This window comes from Loxodonta africana, chromosome 12 (assembly GCF_030014295.1).
Source record: "Loxodonta africana isolate mLoxAfr1 chromosome 12, mLoxAfr1.hap2, whole genome shotgun sequence".
Classification (NCBI taxonomy): domain Eukaryota; kingdom Metazoa; phylum Chordata; class Mammalia; order Proboscidea; family Elephantidae; genus Loxodonta; species Loxodonta africana.
The window spans coordinates 33,257,236-33,275,695 of record NC_087353.1 but is presented as its reverse complement, the minus strand read 5'-3'; the positions used below and the strand labels follow the sequence as shown (position 1 = coordinate 33,275,695).

The window sequence follows — 18,460 nt, the reverse complement described above, 5'->3', positions numbered from 1 at the left end:
GGTTCAACCGCACCCCCCACCTCCCACGACTGAAGACGGGCCCAAGCATATGCTCTTCTGTCCTGCAAGAGAAGGCCAGGAACAAAGACCGTGTCTCAGATTGCCTTGGACACACACCCTACTGACTGACCGACCTCCATAATGGGGATCAAATGAGGTCATAACATTTAGCACCCTGCCAGACTCATGGAAGATGCTCAATAAAATGGCACCCAACGGACAAGGGCAGCAAAGTTGTTTTTTCCTTACTACCTCCTTGGTGCAGTGGAGGGCCCCAAGATACCTCAAGTTCCTGCCTTGTTTCACCGAGGCTGTAGCTTGATTCTGGCACAGTCTTAGAATTTCTGGCATGTATGGGCACTTGCGTTCCTGGCTCCGCTCTCTGGCCTCAGGCCATGTAGGTCTCCCCCCACACAGCCAGGATATGGATTACAGTTGATTTAGAAAAGATGCAAGAAGCTAAGCATTTCTTAGAATACCTGAGACACGATCTTTGTTCCTGGCCGTCTCTTGCAGGACAGAAGAGCATATGCTTGGGCCCGTCTTCACTCGTGGGAAGTGGGGGGTGCGGTTGAACCACAAGTTGGGGGCAAGAACTGAGCGTGCTGTGTGAACAGATGAATCTCTGAGGCCCTGAGGCCGGGGCTCTCCCCCTGGAGTGCTGAGGACAGAAAAGCTTTGATGAACACGTGAGACTTAACCTCCCAGTCACTTTGCCAGGGGACTGAGATTCCTGCCTGGGGCCCATACAGATGCAGGGGAATGATCACATTGGCCCAGGTGGGGAGCAGCTGTGGGCCACGTGTCTGGCCTCTCCCACAAGGCTGAAGGCATCTCCAGAGCAAGTCTCGTGTCACCAAGTGTGATAAGAAGTGAGCTTCTGTGTGGTATCTTCGAAGGGTGGGTGAGGGCCTGAGAAAGCGCTGGGTGACTGTAGTTCTATAAAGAGAACCTCCTGGAGAGACGGGGAGGAGGCTCACCCCTGCATTTTAAGTGTCTCATTGAGGCCTTACAGTCCTGTGAGGTTATGATTATGCCCATTTTACAGATTGCCATTGAGGTGCAAAGAGATAAGTAGCTTGCTCAAGATCTCCAAGCTAGCAAGTGGCAGAGCTGGCATTCAAATTAAGGCCTCTGCTCCGGAGCCATTCATTCCCTTTGCGTGCATCATGCTGCCCCCTAGAGGCAGCAATGGGCAAGCCTAGCAAAAGTGGAAGTTTTTTTTTAAAGCTTGAAAAACCAAACCAAACCTGCTGCCATCAAGTCAGCTCCGACTCATAGCGACCCTACATAATAAAGATTTTCAGGGGAAAAAACGCGCACCAAGCAGTGAATTGTAAGGAGGAAAGCCAGCAGACGGGCCAGAGATGAGGCGGTCATCACATACATTCTCCCGTAGCCACCTGATGCTCCACCCAGACCTGCTCACTTCAGTCGCTCCTCAGAGCCTCTCTGCCCCCTTCAATCTTTGGAATCACTGCTCCAGCTTTTAGCCTACCCATGCCTCTCTCCCACCCCTGGAGACATGGCCCAAAATACCAACTGCTTCTGCCTCCAAGAGCAGTCCCTCCCCCCTCGGAGCCCTCATGAGTCCCTGGCCACCTCTCTATTGAAGTACTTACCAGTATGTCAGGAATCATCAAAATTTTTACTGGTCTGTCAGTCTGTCCCCCCAACACTCCTCCCTGCCCTTTAGAGTCCTAGAAGGTGGGATTGTGTCTTAGTCATCTCTGTATTCTGACAGTCTATAGAATAAGGCCTGCCACACAGAATATTCAATAAACGTTTGCTATCTAAATAAGTTTCTACCATCCATAACAGGCAGGCTCTCAAGAAACGTGAGTCTGTCACTCCGTCAACTATCAGGAAGTCGCATCTCAGGGACTGACTCCTCATCCCTCAGAACTGATGATCTGAATGGAAGTGTGAAGTGGACACTTGCTCCTTTATCCTTTAAGCGTTTCCCCAGCAGAGCTGTGCACACTGGGTCAGGTTTGAGGGTGTTGACTCTTGCAGCACTGAGGAACAAGCAAGGAAGCCCGCTGCACCTTCTGGCCCATTCGTCTAGCCCGATAGGGCTGCATCTGTTACTTCCACTCTTCTGATTAGAAAACCTCTGGCGTCTGGGTATTAGCAACTACCAAATATGTAGTTTATTATTTATTGAGGGCTAGGCCCGTGCAGCACACCAAGTGGGAATTGTAGCAACAATGCACAAGACTGTGCTCTGGGGTAGTCTAGTTTTCATTTTGTATTGCACTCCTCAAAGACTATGGAAGAGGGGCCTATGCTGACCTCCCCACATTGGGACAGATTTCCTTGCTGGGAAAGTCTATGGGGAAATTCCTCTTCCTTGGGATAGGAATGTGACCCTGTGGCTGGGCGTCCATTACAGCCAGGGGTGCAGGTGTGCCTGCAGGGCCTCCCTCCCTCACAGCAGGACTCGAATTCCACTTCTGCAAATCCACCCTGCTCAGGCTCTGCAGAACATCTGGGCTTCCTCCTACTGGCCACTGCTGAAGGGCTGTGCACCTGCAGGTGATTAGGACTCCGGCCGGCAGACACCCAAAGCCTGATAGTTGGTGGCTGCACCTGGTGACACTGCAGTGGAGGAGTTTCTTGCCAAATCACTGGGCCTTCCGGGCAGGTGAGCATGGGGTTCCAAGGGGCACAGGAGCACAACAGCAGTTAGAGGCATCTTTGCATCAGCCTGCCTGGAAAGGAGCAGGCATGAGGGGCAGGGCTAGGGTGCCCAGGGCCAGGGGAGGGAGCAGAGAAGTCAAACTGAGCCTCCTTTTAGCATCCGTCATGGCAGGGCCCTTCAGACTTGCTCTGATCTGTGTTTGGGAAGTAGGGTATGTTTTTAAATGCCCCCTCTGACTTTGCTCTCTGTAACCACCCCTTTTCTACTGAATGTGTGAGCCTCTAAGCACAGAATGCTGGGGCAGGTCAAGTGGAGACTGAGACACAAGAAAATGAAGTGACCAAGATTCTTTACAAGCAGTTCGTGGTAAGACACTTTACACTTTTTGATGACAGGGTTCTACAGCTTATAAATTTATTGTACCTGCCAAATGAGCTAGCTAAAACAATTTTTTCTTCCAAAGAAAAAGACACCTGCCTTTAGTACTAATGAAATTGAGGAGCAAAAAGGGAGCAGGCTTTCTTGATCTGGCTTTCACTAGACAGACAAACTCACACGACCGCAGGAGCTTGCACTGACGTGCGGCAGGAACTTTGAATTTAGAGATTAGAATCTGTGCTGCTGTCACTGACCAAAGGGTGGCTCCCACTGGCACAACCCACATCCCAAAGGCTAGGGATAACCAGTCGTTACTGAAGGCAGGTTCCTGTCATCTTCCAACAACTGCTGCTCTGTTCACTAATCCTTTCTTAGAAATATCTGAGCAGATGAGATAGCATTCCCCTTCATCTGTAGGAAAGTCAGGTGTGAGGGCCAAGACAGCAGAAGGATGCGTGTGGTTGATCCTCTCCCACGTGATACTGAAAGTTTCAAGGCAGTGTCACTGAGCACGGAGTGTTGTACTTGGCTAGCACAGGACTATGCAGAAGTGGGCCGTCAAACTGGCTGTGGGCCTTGGTCTGTTTCCCTCAGATATGTAACGGGCCTTGCAGAGGAAGATGCTACAGTTGCGCTCTATGCGCTGGGACTTGGGAGGCAGGGTGGCAGGGCCCACGCTTTCTGGAGTGAGATAGGCGTTAGAGCAGCCTAGTATGTATTAAAACGAAACCTTTCCACAAACTGTTGGAAATGCCAACGCTCACTCATTACAAATCATAGCGCTGCTTTTCCAAAGAGAAAATGTTTTTCACTGCATTTTAGCCTCTTCTCCCCTAAACCCACACTTGATTTTTCTTCCTTCCTGTGCAGTAACTTTCTGCTATCTGGGGCTGTGCTTCCCGTTTTAATGGCTGCGTTCCTAATGCCTAAATGTCGACTACTGTTCTCAGTGGTTGAAGAGCCAGCCTAGACTAGCTCAGAAAGGCTGAATAGCAAAAGCCAAAAAACTGTTCTCCAAAGACCAGTCGTGAACAGTTTTATCAATAAAATATTTAATCAACTTATCTGTACAAAATATTAAAATTGTTAATGAAGAGTATACAAGCCTGTTTAACAAATATATACTGCTATATGATAGTCAAGAAAAATAGAAAATGCTGTTTTACAGTTCATTTACATTTCAATATGTACAATCTATTTAAACTTGAGAATACATATACACAGTGGACTTACACCTGCCCTTGAAGAGCACCCTGCTAGCTGGCCTGGGCCGCGGACAGACAGCCGATCGGCAGCCCCCAAGCTGCAGAGTTCTGCTCTGCCCTAACCAGAGCTGGAAGAGTGCAGACAATGGAGATTTCAGTTGCATCAAATGAGGTTTAAAAACCCCACTCCCACCTCCTTGCTCCCAAACCAAGCTGAGATAAAGCTGGTGTCACTGCAACATGAAACAAGCCAAACATACTGCCTCGAGTCAATTCCGACTCATAGCAACCCTACAGGGCAGCATAGAACTGCCCTATAGGGCTTCCAAGGCTGTGAGTTCTTCACAGAAGCAGACTGCCAAATCTTTCTCCCATAAAGTGACTGGTGGGTTCGAACCTCCGACATTTTGGTCAGCAGCCAAGCACTTTAACCACTGTACCACCAGGGCTCCTCTGCAATATAAAAGGACTGCTCAAACAATAAAAAAAAAAAAAAAAATTGACTTTGTCTTTAGCTGCTAAGGGACTGGTGTGTTATTGTGCCTTGCTGGCATCACCATGACTTGAGTTTCCCCATTTCCTTAAAATCACAGTGTTGGAATCAGCTTCCCCTTTCAGGGGCAGGGCACTCGCAGAATTCCGCTGCCCTAGGTAACCTGGTGCCTGCTTAAACAGCATCACTTGGTAAGCCGACGCGGCAGTTCTGCAGAACCCTTCACAGTTACAAGCTTTCTTCTTTATATATGGAAAAAAAAAAAAAAAAAAAGGTTTTTCCAAACTTTTCAGAATCCTCTGTTGTCATTAGCAGAAAGGGCAAATTGTAGCCAGCATGTTAATCCTTGTAAAAAATCCATTAACTTTTCAACTGGGGTGAAATACTTCCAGCTACGAGACCGAGAGTGACTCTATTATGATTCTTTGTCAAAGAAAACATAAAAGCTGTTTGCACTACAGTATAAAGTGAAACACAAAAATAAAATTAAGGTGCTCATTGTTTAGGGTGTGATTTATCCAGGATGGAGAATGCCAGAGAAATTCCCCTCTTGAGAATCTCTGTCCCTGGCTCAGAACACTCAAGTATTTCTCAGCCAGAAAACACATCTTAGCCCGAGCTTCCTTTCTCGCCGAACTGTATCATTTCCCCCACATAATGCCGAATGGCTGACTGTGCTCTGAGTCCAACAGGCCCTGACCCCGAAACAGAAGTTACAAGGAAAATAAGCCTGCTCGTGGGCACACCCCTTCCTCAAGCCAGCCTGCTCATGTACCATTTTCTGGCCTTGGCAGCTTTTGGTCACTCAGAGACAAAAATGCCAGGCAAGGAAAAGCCCTCAAGACACCTGCTTTGCCAGTGCTTTTCAGATTCACGCCACTGGGGCTGCCCCCTGGGTGAGAGGTCTGAGAAGGGTGGGGCTCCTCAGGAAGACCATCAGGTATGATCAAACATCTCTACCAAGTGTGTGCAATTTCAGCAACCACTGACTCCGCAGTCTACATGCGGCCGCTGCCCCATCTTGCAGCCCAGTGAGTTTCCTCAAGGGAACCTCAGCCTGTATACTTCTGATCGCTTTGTGTTTATTCTAATTCAGCAGGACTCTTATGAATAAGCCATACAGGGAGCCTCGTTTTGGTCAGCCACAAGCACACCTGAGCCCCAGACTCTAACAACCATGTGTCTGAGCAGGACCCAGGTGTGGAACAGGCATGTAACCTCTCTCTATAGACACAGCAACCTGGGTGTGGTGTTACCCCTGCTGGTCACGTGGAGCGGTACAGATAGAATTCTGCCAAGATGACAGTCACTCATTCACCTGCCTGGCCACAGTCCTGTTTGCCAACAGTTCCAAAGGTAGTGAAATGGAAATGCAAAAGCAAAACAGCGGGCCGCATCTCAGAAGGTTTGTACTGCCGTGCTTACAGGTGCCTGGGATCTGACCATCGGAAGCTTGGCCTTGCTTTTCTAGACAGCTTATTTCAGCACCCCGTTACTGACTTTGGAAAGATATGAAAAGTGTCTGCACTACAGCTTCTATCAGGTGGCCCTCTCTGGAATGAAGAGTTTCCAAACTAGCAGCAGGACGTTCATCTGGCAGAAAGGAGTGGGGACTGTACTTCGTACACTTGCACGCTAAGCTGCCCTGCCAGCAAACTCACCTGACTGTGCAGCCCCCCACTCTCGGAAGTTTCCGTGAACACTGCAGCCCTCTTGCCATCGTAGGGGCTAGAGTTGAGAGAAACCACTCCTTTCTTTTGTCAGCACAGACACATCCACAGATGCTAGAGAGGGTCTGCAGTCTGCTCCTGGGAGATCTGCATAGGCAACAGGAAACTGACTGTCGCCCTCTGGCTGTGCTGGGCTGAGGGTGTGTTTGTACTTGTTCAACTATAAGCATGAGTTGAAATCCAGACTAATTTTTCAACGGCCTCACACCCCTCCACTCCACCTGTCCTGGATTGCTCAGCTCTAACTGCTGCTGCTGCCATGAAGCACCAACCCAGACTCTGCCCCGCCAAAAGGCCTAAGTCCCAGGTGCTCCAAGAGCACAGCACAGGCTCCAGCCGAGCTCCAGTTAAGCTGGGCACATGCACATCATGAGCAGAGAGAATCCCTGAATGTATGATCACAGCCCACGTGGCAGGTTTCACACCTCACTCACCCCCACTGAGGCACTAGGCCAATGTCCAACCTTCTCCCTGCAGCCTGCGTCCACGCGGGTGATGCTCTCAGGTGAAAACTACGGCCTCCTGTAATAAAAGGCTTCCCCCACCTCACTGTGCGTCAACTATTTGTGTAGCTCTGAGCTTTGGGCACAGATTAACAGATTAAAGTCCAGAACAGCACAAAGAGACAAGAAGGCTCTGCTCCAGCCTAAATGGTCATAAGGCTCTAGGCACAAAAGGCCAAGCTGTCTGAAAAATTCAAAATAAACCTCTTTTTCCTTCCTCCTTTCTAGTGCTTCTTACTGTTAAACTTCACTGCCATTTTCCAAGCCAAAAAAGAACGGAAAGTGAAGGCTCTTCTGGCCCCTGATGCTTGCCCTTGGATCCCTCCCGTGACCAGACACGGGGACCTGGTAGGGAACCGGTGGAGCCGTCCAACCCTGCGTGACTCCTCCAGGGCGCTAGGACAGTCCCGGAACCCTGCCTGGCTTGTGAAGACTGTGCATTTTCTCTCCTCTGTGACTCCACAGCCTTTTCCCCAACACTTGGACACAGAACAATCTCAGTCTACATGTGCCCCTACCAACCCCTACGCTCACACAGGGGGAACTCGAGCTGGGTTAGCAGTGCCCCTAAACCAGGGACACAAGAAAGGGCTGGGCTTTGGTGAGCTAAGCCCCACCCTGAGGTGCTGGCCTCCCCTGCACCTGCCTTACCTCAGCTGGAAATTGAAGCAGCAGCCATGAAGCATCACAGAGGCTAAGAGTATAACGGACACACACACGCAAGAGCTGCAAAACCTAAGAGGAGACGTGGCTTGGCCAGGGCTGTGCCCAAGGCCGCAGGGCCTGTCCCTGAAGCACAGTCACAGCTGCTCTGCCTTTGAAGTGTCTGAATAGACTTTTGGGGCAGGTAGAATCCTACAACCGTGGAACTGGGAGGTCCTCATTTTACAGGGGCAGAAGTTGAAGCTTGGGGCAGGGAGGTGACTGCCCATAACCTGCCTCTCACACCTCTCTCAAGAAATGCCTTGTGGCGTCCAGGCAGCTATGAGCCATGCCATGTGGGCCAATTCACTCCTGGGCGGGCATGCGCAAGCCTACAATGAGCTGTGACTCCAGTGCCTCTGAGAGGGATCCAGTTACTTCTCACCTCACCTCCAAAGTTTTCTAACTGCTGCATTCACTCCTAGGTTCCCTCTCCTCCCTTCCTTCCCAGTCCAAACACCTTCTCTCTCTGAGCTGAGCCCCTCTGACAGACTGAGGCCTTTAAGAACAACAGCCCTCAGCCCTCCTGGTGTCCTGCTTGAGGCCCCTGGCCCACGGCCCACTGGAAGGCCCTGCATTCTGGGCCTGGGGGAGGCTCTCTATCCCCAAGATGACACGCTCTCACAAGAATCAGTGACGAAGCCTGTGGCTCAGCAACAGCTGTGGTGTTTTCTCTTCCTTTCACTGGGTTTTCTGGAGACCAGACTCAGGCAAAGGAAGAGCTGGATGCTTTTTCTGTGCACAAGCTGCTTTTGGAAAGAATTCAATTTTTCTCCCTGCTTTAAGAAGAAAATCAGTCTACGATCCCTAGTCATTTTCTGCTCTGAGGTTGAATGAAACTGCTAACGGGATGACAGGATAAATGACTTGTAGAATTTAAATTACAATCCTATTACATCCACAAGGTTATCAGTACCCTTCAGTTCTGATGGCAAAGCGCTATCAGGGGAGAAGTTACTGCCCTGGGGTTTGATGGGTTTTGACTCCACTATCACACAATCCACACCTCTTATCTTTCCCATGCCACCTTAGCAATAAAATGCCAGGAAAGTCAGATGGAGGGGAGCATGTACAGAATGAATGGGCACAGTTCAGATCTGGATTTCGCAAGCTAAGACAACAAGGCCTTCCACCCTCTCCAGAGGACCCAAACCAGTTGCTTGGGAAGCCAGAATTCAGCGAGTCCAGAATTTGGTCACTGGCAGAGGTGCCCACCTGCCAGTGTAGGGGTCTCCTTTCATGCAAAAGGCCAGTTTCAAGCACCCAGCCTGCCCTGGCCCCAGCTGGCCTGCCCCATGCTCCCCAAGCAGGGATGCCAAAACCGCCTCTCTAGCAGCACTTAAGGTGGTTCAAATTATCTCAACTAATAGTGCACAGTTCTTCCTGACAAAATGGAAAATTTGATTTTTAAAAAAACAATTACGCCTCACCACTTCAGGAGGGAGACTTTGGTAACCCCAGATGGGAGCCTGCCTTCACTCACAGTCCTGACACACTTTGTCCCTGCTTATAAACAGCTGGCTTTCCCCCATTACTGGTGACCGGAGAGTCCAGCTGGTAGATTCCAGCAGAGGAGCTTGGCTTGTGCTGGTTGACCCTGATCCCTGCCCTCCGCTGCTCAAAGACAGATAGCACAAAGTACTGCCAACTGTGCTAGCAGAATCATGCTAATTTAACCAGGTCACAAATCCTGTCTGCCTCCATGTGATGGCCCTTTTGCTGTCATTTTTACAAAGTGAAACACATCCTCTACTTTCCTCTAGTTGTAACTATGCAATGTCAGGAAGCTGGACAGAGTTGGAGCAGAGCAGGAGTGGTGCCTGGTGTTACATGCAGCTCCAGAGGAAACCCAGGAGGCATGCCCTGTATTCAGTAAGCAAAGAACATACTAGGGCACCAGGGGCCATGAGAAGGGATTGTGTCACTGGGTGATAACAACACACAGCTCCATCCCCTGGGTGAGCCTGGACTCAGGAAACTGGGAGAGATCTACACCCTACATCCTCACAAGGAACCCTGTGAGAAGTGATCAGCAGGAGGAAACAGTGCAAGTGGGCATTTGTTTTCCTGCCACAGAAAGTTCCAGCTAAATCAAGACATCTCTTCCCCCAAACTTGTTTTCCTAATCACTAAAAAACGGATCAAAAAAAAATTTTTTTTGCCTGAAAATACTAAACACCCTGGAATTTCTCCAAAATAATATTTAACTTCAACTTTAATTAATTAACTCCCTTCCTAAAACTTTAAATACTACAACTTTCAATACTTTTTCCCCTCCCCTCCCCATAATGACAGGTATCAGAGCACTCGCCATGTAATCATTACTGAAATCACAGTTTAGAAAATGGGAGTCAGCCATCTCTGGCAAAATCCATAAATCTAATGGGGCCATCACTGCCTAGTGGCGAAAACTGGATGGAATTATACCACAGGAGCCTTTTTTTTTTTTTTTTTTTTACCTGAAGACACTGTTGCATTTTCTGGCTATTTATAGCTGTTCGCATGGCCACAGCATATAAATTCACATTATAAAAAGGGAAAATCTTAATTAAAAAAAATAATCTAAATGTGCCCCCGCCCCATTTGGGGGAATTTTACAGAATAAAAGGACTATGTAGGGCCCTTAAATAAATTGGTTATTTTTTAGTATCTCTTGCTTATGAGTATAAGGACTGAGAACCAAAATTTTTATAAAATGTCCTGGGCCTTAACAGAAGAGTGGAATTAATGACTTTCCAGGACCCTAAAGAGGAGGCTTGGCATAGCCTTAAACAGGAGCACCCAAGAGAACTGGAAGGTTTTTAAAAGGAGTCCTGAAAGCCCCAGACAGGTGGGTGTCCAACTGGTATCTCTTCCTTCTCTCAGCCATTTGCACAAGGCACAAAGGACTCTGGGGATAAATTAATCCAATAAAACACAGAACCAAATGACGAGGCTGGCATGTTCGAGTTCACTCTTACATGAATAGAAAATCTTAGACTGTCAACAAGACTTTTCGGGGGCAAAATACAAGGTCTGGAAAATGGGCTTCCACTTCAGGCCCCCCACACCAAGGCCCAGCACCTTCTCACAGGGCGACAGCAGGCAAGCCACCCATCCCCTGCCCCTCTGGAGGCAGGCGGGGAGGGAGCAGACCTGCCTCCAACTCTGAACGACTGGGTCGTGGTGAGTTTAAATCTGACAAAAGCACGTTTGTGTGGCCTCACTTCCCCTTACTATCACATTGCCAGAGACCACAGCAACAACACACAGTGAAAGCGTGTAAAAGCCGACAGACTTGATAGCTAAGCACAAGCACATGTTGGCCCACTCTGAGTGTGCCATTAGAAGAGCACTAAGCCAACCTGGAAGGGGCCCTGGTGGCACAGCAGTTAAGCACTCAGCTGCTAACCAATAGGTCAGCAGTTGGAATCCACCAGCCATTTCGAGGAAGAAAGATGTGGCAGTGTGCTTCCATAAAGATCTATAGCCTTGGAAACCCTATGGGACAGTTCTACTCTGATCCTACAGGGTCTCTATGAGTCAGAGATGACTCAGCAATGGGTTTGTTTGATTTGGGGAGGGCTACTTTTTTTACCTGGCATACAAGTGAGTCCTCCACAGTGGCAGGCCCCAGGACGCCTCCCAGCCTCCTTCCAGGCCTAAGCGAGCCTCTTTGCCAATTTCTTAGGAAAACCTCCTGGCAGGCCTCTAGGAAAAGCGGTAGCTGCCTCCCCTTTCCCCATTTCCAGCCATTGCACTGTGAACCCCCCTCCCCCCAAGGCAGTGAGTGCTACCATCTCTGCCTGCCCAGCTCGGGAGTTTATGAACCTCCAAATCCCATTCCACCCCCAATTCCACATCAAATTAGCCTCAGCAGTTTTAAACCTCTCCCTCATTCCACTCCCAAAATGAAGAAAATACTTTCTATTCTTTCCACTTTCTGGACCATTTCTAATTGGAAATGGTAAAAAAAAAAAAAAAAAAAGAGGTGGGGCCGACCTTCGCGGAGATCTGGGAAGCTCCTCACGCATTCTTTCAGACAAACGTTTCCTTTCAAAACTGAGGGAGCACGTTAAATTTAAAAAATTAAAGAAAAAAATTAAGGCCCCTCACAGTGGTTCCCTCCTGGAGTATGTGTCTCCTCCCATGCAACGCAAACCCTCAGAAAAGCTATTATATCCCTTCAGTCGGTCCCAGGGCAGGCACGAAACTCACCATCCAGGAGGGGGCGTGACCTACACCCGGCACGAAACAAAAAGCGGTGAGACAAGACTTACCAGGTCCCCTTTCGTTCGCCCAGTCTGGAGCCCTCAGTTCTCTAACCCGTTTCTACCTGATACTGTGCTTGTTACCGTAGCATCAACTCAAGCACCTTCCACTCCCCAAAAGGGGGCAGTGGACGCAATGGTGATTTGTTTGCAAAATACACACGGCTCTGACATTCGGTAGCATCAGGTCATCTCTTCCCGGGGCTTTCGGAAGCTGTACACGGTAAATGTGTGCATGAGTGAACGAACGTATGAATGTGGATGTGAGTGCGTGTGCTCTCTCTCCTCCGTGTGGACGCGAGGCCAGAGTCCGATGCTCACCCACGGTCGGTGACAGGCTCGGTCCGGCCCGCAGCTGCTCTTCGGCAAGTGGTCTTCGGCGGCGCGGCTGCTCTCTACCCGGCCCGGCCCGCACGCTACCTGCAGCCGCATGCCTCTACCACCATGTCCTCGTATTGCTTATAGACCACGTTGTTAGCGGCATCGATGTAGAGGATGCTGATGGGGCTAAGGCGCGCAGGCACGCAGCAGGAGGCCGGCGCCGCGTCCGGAGCCATGGAGTTGAGCAGCGTCTGAATGATGGCATGGTTGGTAGGCTCGAGGTGCGAGCGCAGCGGGAAGTCGCAAATGCCCTCGCAGTGGTACGCCTCATAGTCCAGCGGCGCGATGATCCAGTCGTCCCAGCCCAGCTCCTTGAAGTCCACGTGCAGTGGCTTGCGGCTACAGCGGCTCCGGCCCTTGCGCCCGTGGCCCCGACCCCCGCCCCCGCCGCTGCCCTGCGCCGTCCGAGTCCCAGACAGTGCCGTCCGTCGCCGCCTGCGGCCGCCGAGAACCCCCTTCGGAGCTCCGGGGCCGAGTCCCTGGTCGGGCGGCGGCTCTGCGGCCAGCGCTGCCCCGAGCGCGCGGGCCTGGGCGCGGATCTCCTGGAACAGGCTCTCCTTGCTCTGCGAGCGGGAGGAAACAACTAGCAGCGCGCGCTCTTCCGCCGCTGCGCCGCCTCCGCCCCGCGAGCCTAAGCCCAGAAGCCGAGGCGCCAGCAGACTTCGCGCGGGCCCCGCCACTGCGCGCAACAGGAGGCAGAAAGCCCGGCCAGCGCGCGGCTCCCGGCGGTGGCGCCGCACGGCGTCCGCCACGTCGAACACCTCCCAGCGCGCGGCGTCCAGGGGCTCGGCAGCCCGCGAGTGCAGCAGGCGCGGTGCGCGGGCGGCGCCGGGGCACGTGGACAGCAGCAGCAGGGGCGGCGAGGTAGCCCTGCCGGGATCCGGCTCCCCGGGCGCTCGGCGCAGCACGCGCAGCTCCGCGCCCACCACCTCATCTGCGTCGGGAAGGCTAGACACGTCGAACAGGAAGCTCTGACCAGTCTCCGCCGCCGAATCATCTGCAAGGGACGGGCAGAGACAAAAAGAAAGAGCTGAGAGCGAAGCCCGCACTCCTGCTCACGGGTCCTCCCAAATGCAAAAAGCCAGCCGCCCTCGATTCATAAATGAGGAGCATTGGAACAGTGGCGCAAGTCCCCAGCTTTAACTCTGACAGTGTACCCAAAGGAAAGGGAAACTTCGCCCTCACTGTCAGGCCTGGGGCTTTCGTTCCTAGAGCCAAAAGCCCTGCCACCCCAGGTACCCATGGACACCTGCATATGGCACATGCCCGCACTCAGGACCAAGATTTAAGGCCACCACAGTTCCGCTGCCTGCCCCGGAACCACCGGTATGAGAGGACCAAGTCGGAGGCCAGATTTCCAGGCCAGTGACAGACGGAAGTCGTGCGTCCCTTGGGCGTCCTGGAGGCCAGTTGGGCTTTTCGCCCGAGTCTCTAAGTTATACAGGGACAACTCTGTTGCCCTGTTAAGCCCCCGGACAGCCGCGAGTCCCAGGCTGTGCAAAAAAAAAAAAAAAAAAATTTTTTTTTTTTTTTGTCCTCTGAGAACTCTTTCCTTTGGCTATGTCTCTTCTCCCAGAAAAGCTCGAGTGATCCTGACGGGGAACGCGTCAGTCAGGGTTGCAGACACCCTCCAGTCCAACCTCATCATTTTGCAGAATTGAGGCCCAGATAGGGGCCACGCTCTGTCCAAGGTCTTACAGCAAATGAGGTCTGCTAGTCCCAATGGGGAAGCCAGGCTCAGCTCCTCCCCACGGCCTCAGAGGACAGCCGGGAGAGGAGCACAAGGAACCTTCTCGGAAGCGGTCCAGGCAGCCGGTGCCGACTTGGGACTATGGGGGCAGAATCCTACTTCAAGTGAGGTCTGGTCTCCAGAACCTCTTGGTCCCTTCGCAGACTTATTCTTTCCCTCCGTTGTGATTTATCTGGGGTTTTATTTTTGGTCGTGGCCTTTTTTGGCGGGGGAGGGTGGGGAGGGATTGGGGAAAAGTTGAAATTCCACCAACAGCTCCCTTTCAAGAGGGTCATATGGTTTCGTTTTGCCCCAAACTTGGAGAGCCTGTGCAGACTTTCCCCCACCATCAGGGATTTGCTGGGTAACCACAGACCCCAGACCCTTGCTGTCTGATGCCAGAAGTCTTGCTGTGTCGCTGCTCCCAGTGGCTTCCTGGGACCTCAGACAGCCCCACTTCAAGTCTAGGGAGATGAAGCTCAGGGTGCAGAGGGAGCTGCAGGGCAAGTGCCCCCCACCACTGCTCTCGGCCTGCTTGAGCTCTTTTCCTCAGCTTCCCCTGCATGCTCTTGGCCTCTGTGGGCTTCAGGGTCCCTACACGACTGCATTCCCCTAGAGAGAAGAGGTGGCCTCCCGAGCCTCGGCAGCCAAGCCGAGCTCCCCAAGGAAAGGCCGGGGATTTAGGAAAGGCTGAGGCGGTGGTAGGCCCAGCTGGTGCCTCTGTGACCTTAGGACGCTGCACACACCACCTCTCCTGCAGCTTCTGAGCCTCCATTGCAGCTGGACACTGCAGCATTAGGTCTGGAGCTGCCCCAGGCCCTTAAGGACCAGGACTCAGGCTTCCTGTGTTAGTACTCCCAGCACCCACTTCAGCAGGGGTGAAGAATGCTTCACAGTTCCCACTGATCTCTAGGGCTGTTTGGGCCTGGGAGTTGCTTACACTCAAAATAAAACAGACCAAGCCCATGCATTGTGTACGTGTAGGAAGGGGCTGGGTGATTTGGCTGCTGCACCACTTCCGCCTGCATTCCCAGGTCAGGGAAAGGTGTGCAGCCTCTCAGTGGCTGGCGGGCAGGGGCCGCCTGAGACCAGCAGCACTTACTTTCCAGCCCTATTCCTCCTTTCATGCTGGGTCTCTGGCTGGATAGAATTAAGGCCGAAATTACTTTATTTCCGCCTGAAATTAGTTAAAATCTCCCTATCTGTCTGCTTTAGTGACTTCAGTGGAGATTAATAAAATCCAGATGACACACAGCAACCACCGCAGGGCCTCACCCACATCCTACCTTTGGGAGGGAGTAAGGTGGGATACTTGGTCAGAGAGAGGCCGGCATTCCTGCACACCTAGGGTCCCCTCTCCGCCTCACACAGCTAGGGATTCCGCCATCTCTGGCCCTCCGAGGGGCTCAGCATAGGACACGACACCCTTACCTGCACACCTCACACACACACAAGCCACCACCACCCAGAAACAGCCTGCTGAGAAGAAGAGTCCTCTTCATACCTGCTGATAGCACCAGCCAGCCTCTCCAGGGCCATCTACTTTAATCTGACACCTGCCTCTGCTTCGCATTCCCCTGGGCTTCCCCAATTTGTGCGGTCCTGGGAGCTGCTTTTGAGATTGCTGCAGCCAAGCAGCCGCCAGCATCACTGCGCACTCCCTCTCGGCCCGACCCCGGATGTCCGCGCTCCTGCCCTCCTTTCTTCTCCGAGGGCTCACGGCCCCGAGGCCACTCCAGCCTCTACCCGAAGAAGTGGATCTCCGACTCAGCCTGCCTCCTCTAGGGTACCCGCCGGTCGGCAGGGCCAAGGAACCCAGCAGAGGGGCCGGCTCAGCTTTCCGGGGCCGGTCCCCACGAGCGGCCCCGGTTCGGCCCCAGTCCAGGCGCAGCGGGTTCGGGTACTTCGCCCTCGGCGAAGTTTTTAACACCTGAGGCTGGGGCATGCGGGGCCCCGAATGGAAAGTAGCAGGGGGTACGGTTCCTGCGGTGGCCTCAGCCCAGGACCGGACGGGATGGTTGGGCGCAGGAGAGGCTTGAGTACCTTGAGTCGCCTGGTCTGCGAAGCCGGTGATTGTGTCTGCGTGGCTGTGGCGGCCGGAGGCGGAGGCGCCTGCTGCCCCGGCTGGAGCCTTCACGGACAGGCTCCGGTAAAGCGACATCATGAATTGGTGAGGCACCACCGAGCCGTTCCTGAAGCTAGAGCCGGCGGCGCGGCGCGCCGCACGGGCCCGGGGAGCTGCGGCGGCCGGGGCAGCGGAGGGGCCTGCAGCCGAGGCGAGGTTCCGCCTGCCGCCGCCCCCCGAGCCCCTGGCCGGTTCTGCCCCCTCCGCTCGCAGCACCGCAGCTGCCTCGAGCCCGTCGCGGGGACGGCAGGCGCTCAGCAGCCAGAGGCACAGCGCGGCGGCGGCGCTCAGGTCCATGGGCTCCGTGGGCCGGGCGGGCGGGCGGCTCGGGCTCCGTGTCTCCGGGAAGTCCCCCGGCGCCTTTTGAACATAGTATTTAATAATGGGGGAAGTGTGCGCAGCAAGCCACTGCCCCCCTCCTCTCCCACCCCACCCCCGCCCAACCCCCGGAGCAGCGCCCCCTGCCGAACACTCTGGTGGCAGCGATGCGCCCCCCATTCTGGCCTAACTAGCGTCCAGAGCTGGAGGCGCCTCCTCCCATCGTAGCGCTTCGCCCCCACCCTAGCCAAGTGAATGTGACCCGCCGGAGGCTCTCGCCGCGACCCAGTGCCCCGCCTCTCTTCCCGCGGCAATGCGATCCACCCACCCACCCAGCCGCGCCCGAACCAAACGCGCCCTCCTCGGTTCCTGGCTCAGGGGCATCGCCCGTACCCGCCCAGCTTCTTCCCCACTCCCCTGCGGAGAAGCACCCCGCCCCCCTCTCGTTCCCCTCAGCGAACGCTTCCGACGCCAGAGGTGGGGCCACAGAAGGGCGCTGCCCCTGCGGTCTGCGCGGTGATCCCTTGGCCAACGCACACCGAGGCCACAAGGGCGCGCAGAGTCCACACCGGCGCGGAGAAGCCACGAAGGCGCGTTTTCGGTCACCAGTTAGGTGGTTCCTCAGCCTGCCACAGCCTCCCAAGGATCGGCGGGCAGCCGGAGCAAGGAAAGGGAACCTCGCAGGGGAGGAAGAGAAGGCAAGCGGCTGGAAGGGCAGGCCGGAAAGAGACAGATGGACATGGACCGACCGTTGGAAAGATATGGGCACGGAACTTGCGTTTAAGCGTAATCCGAACACAAAGCAAGAATTACTGAGGCAACCCTGGGGTGACGAGGGGACTTCTATCCGGGAGTGGTGCTCCGACTTCATCTGTGTGTCCATAGTGGTGACCTTCCGCCCTGCCTTCCAGGAGCGTCGACGGCCACGTTTCTTCGCAATCAGTCCGGCTAACACAGACGGGCGACCGGGTATGTTCGGCGCGGGCCCGAAGCCGGGAAGGCAGGCAGCAAGGAGCACCTGAATGGCGTCTCCGTCCTTCTTTGCTGGGGCGCGATTATCGCGCGGGGCGGGGATGGGTCGAGGGGACGCCCTGCTGCTGCGGCGGACCCTCAGAGGGCACTCGGGTGGGCAGCGGGGCGTTTGGGTCTGCAGCGGGCAGGGGCAGGTCCCAGAGGCCACGTCTCAGGAAGACGCGCAGGCAAGGGAGGCTGTCGACGAGTGTGGGCTCAGTTCGACGGTAGCTGGAACATACACAGAGTGTGGGAACGTCCGGCGGATGGGCGAGCCGCTATTAGGCGGACGGTGGGCCTGGGGCCGAAGGATCCCCCGAGGCAGGGTAGGCGCGTTCTTTTTCTCTGAAATGGTGTTTGCTACCGGACTCGAAATCTAGACCGGCGCGGTGAGTTATGATCACTTTGAGCGGTGATCAGCGTTAACATGACGCCGCTCGGTCCAAAGCCACCTTGGCCGCGAGCTCGCAGGGCTGCGCTGCACTCTGACCGAAGATGCCTGACGGGTGTTGGTCCTGGGTCAGCTGCCGCCCAGGCTCGGGTGTTCCCTTGCACTGGCCGCTTCGTCCCAAGCGAACTGCTCGGCCATCATCATCCAGGCCCTAGGAAGACGTGGCGCCCGCCCGGCTTGGGGCTCTGTGCCACTCATACGCTGGGACGTTTGGGGGTAGGAGGGGGCGGCCTGGCGAGGGGTCGTCACTCGCGGACTCCAAGGCCGCTCAAGTGCATGGAGAAGAAAGGTCCGAGGTTAGCGTGGGAGAGTCTGAACATGGAGGGCGGATACCCGGGCGGGGTCGGCGCTGCCGGGTCTTCCGGTAGCCAGAACGCGTGCACCTGGGGGCGGGGGGAAGTGGGCTGGCCGGGGCTGCATTACACCATCCTGCCTTTGGAACTGAGGCTGGAAAGTCACCTCTCACCCACCTCCCTTTGTGGTGCCAGTAGACACAGAGCGGCCCTATGGGAACCTACCCAGGTTGGCTGGCAGAGCCCC

At 54.0% G+C, this 18,460-nt stretch overlaps 1 protein-coding gene across 1 annotated transcript; it reads right to left on the bottom strand.

Moving 5' to 3' along the window:
• Positions 1 to 12,321: 12,321 nt before the first annotated feature.
• GDF7 (growth differentiation factor 7) lies at positions 12,322 to 16,437 on the bottom strand. The gene is made up of 2 exons (XM_064294907.1): positions 16,059 to 16,437; positions 12,322 to 13,283 (listed from the first exon to the last, which is right to left on the bottom strand). The coding sequence occupies exons 1-2, from the start codon at positions 16,435 to 16,437 to the stop codon at positions 12,322 to 12,324; spliced, it is 1,341 nt and encodes a 446-aa protein (XP_064150977.1).
• Between the last annotated feature and the right edge of the window lie 2,023 nt (positions 16,438 to 18,460).

Coding starts and splice junctions, on each gene's coding strand:
- GDF7 (XM_064294907.1), bottom strand. CDS start 16,437: ATGGACCTGAGCGCCGCCGCCGCGCTGTGCCTCTGGCTGCTGAGCGCC. Junction 13,284..16,058: donor CGCAGACCAGGCGACTCAAG/GTACTCAAGCCT, acceptor CGTCCCTTGCAG/ATGATTCGGCGGCGGAGACT.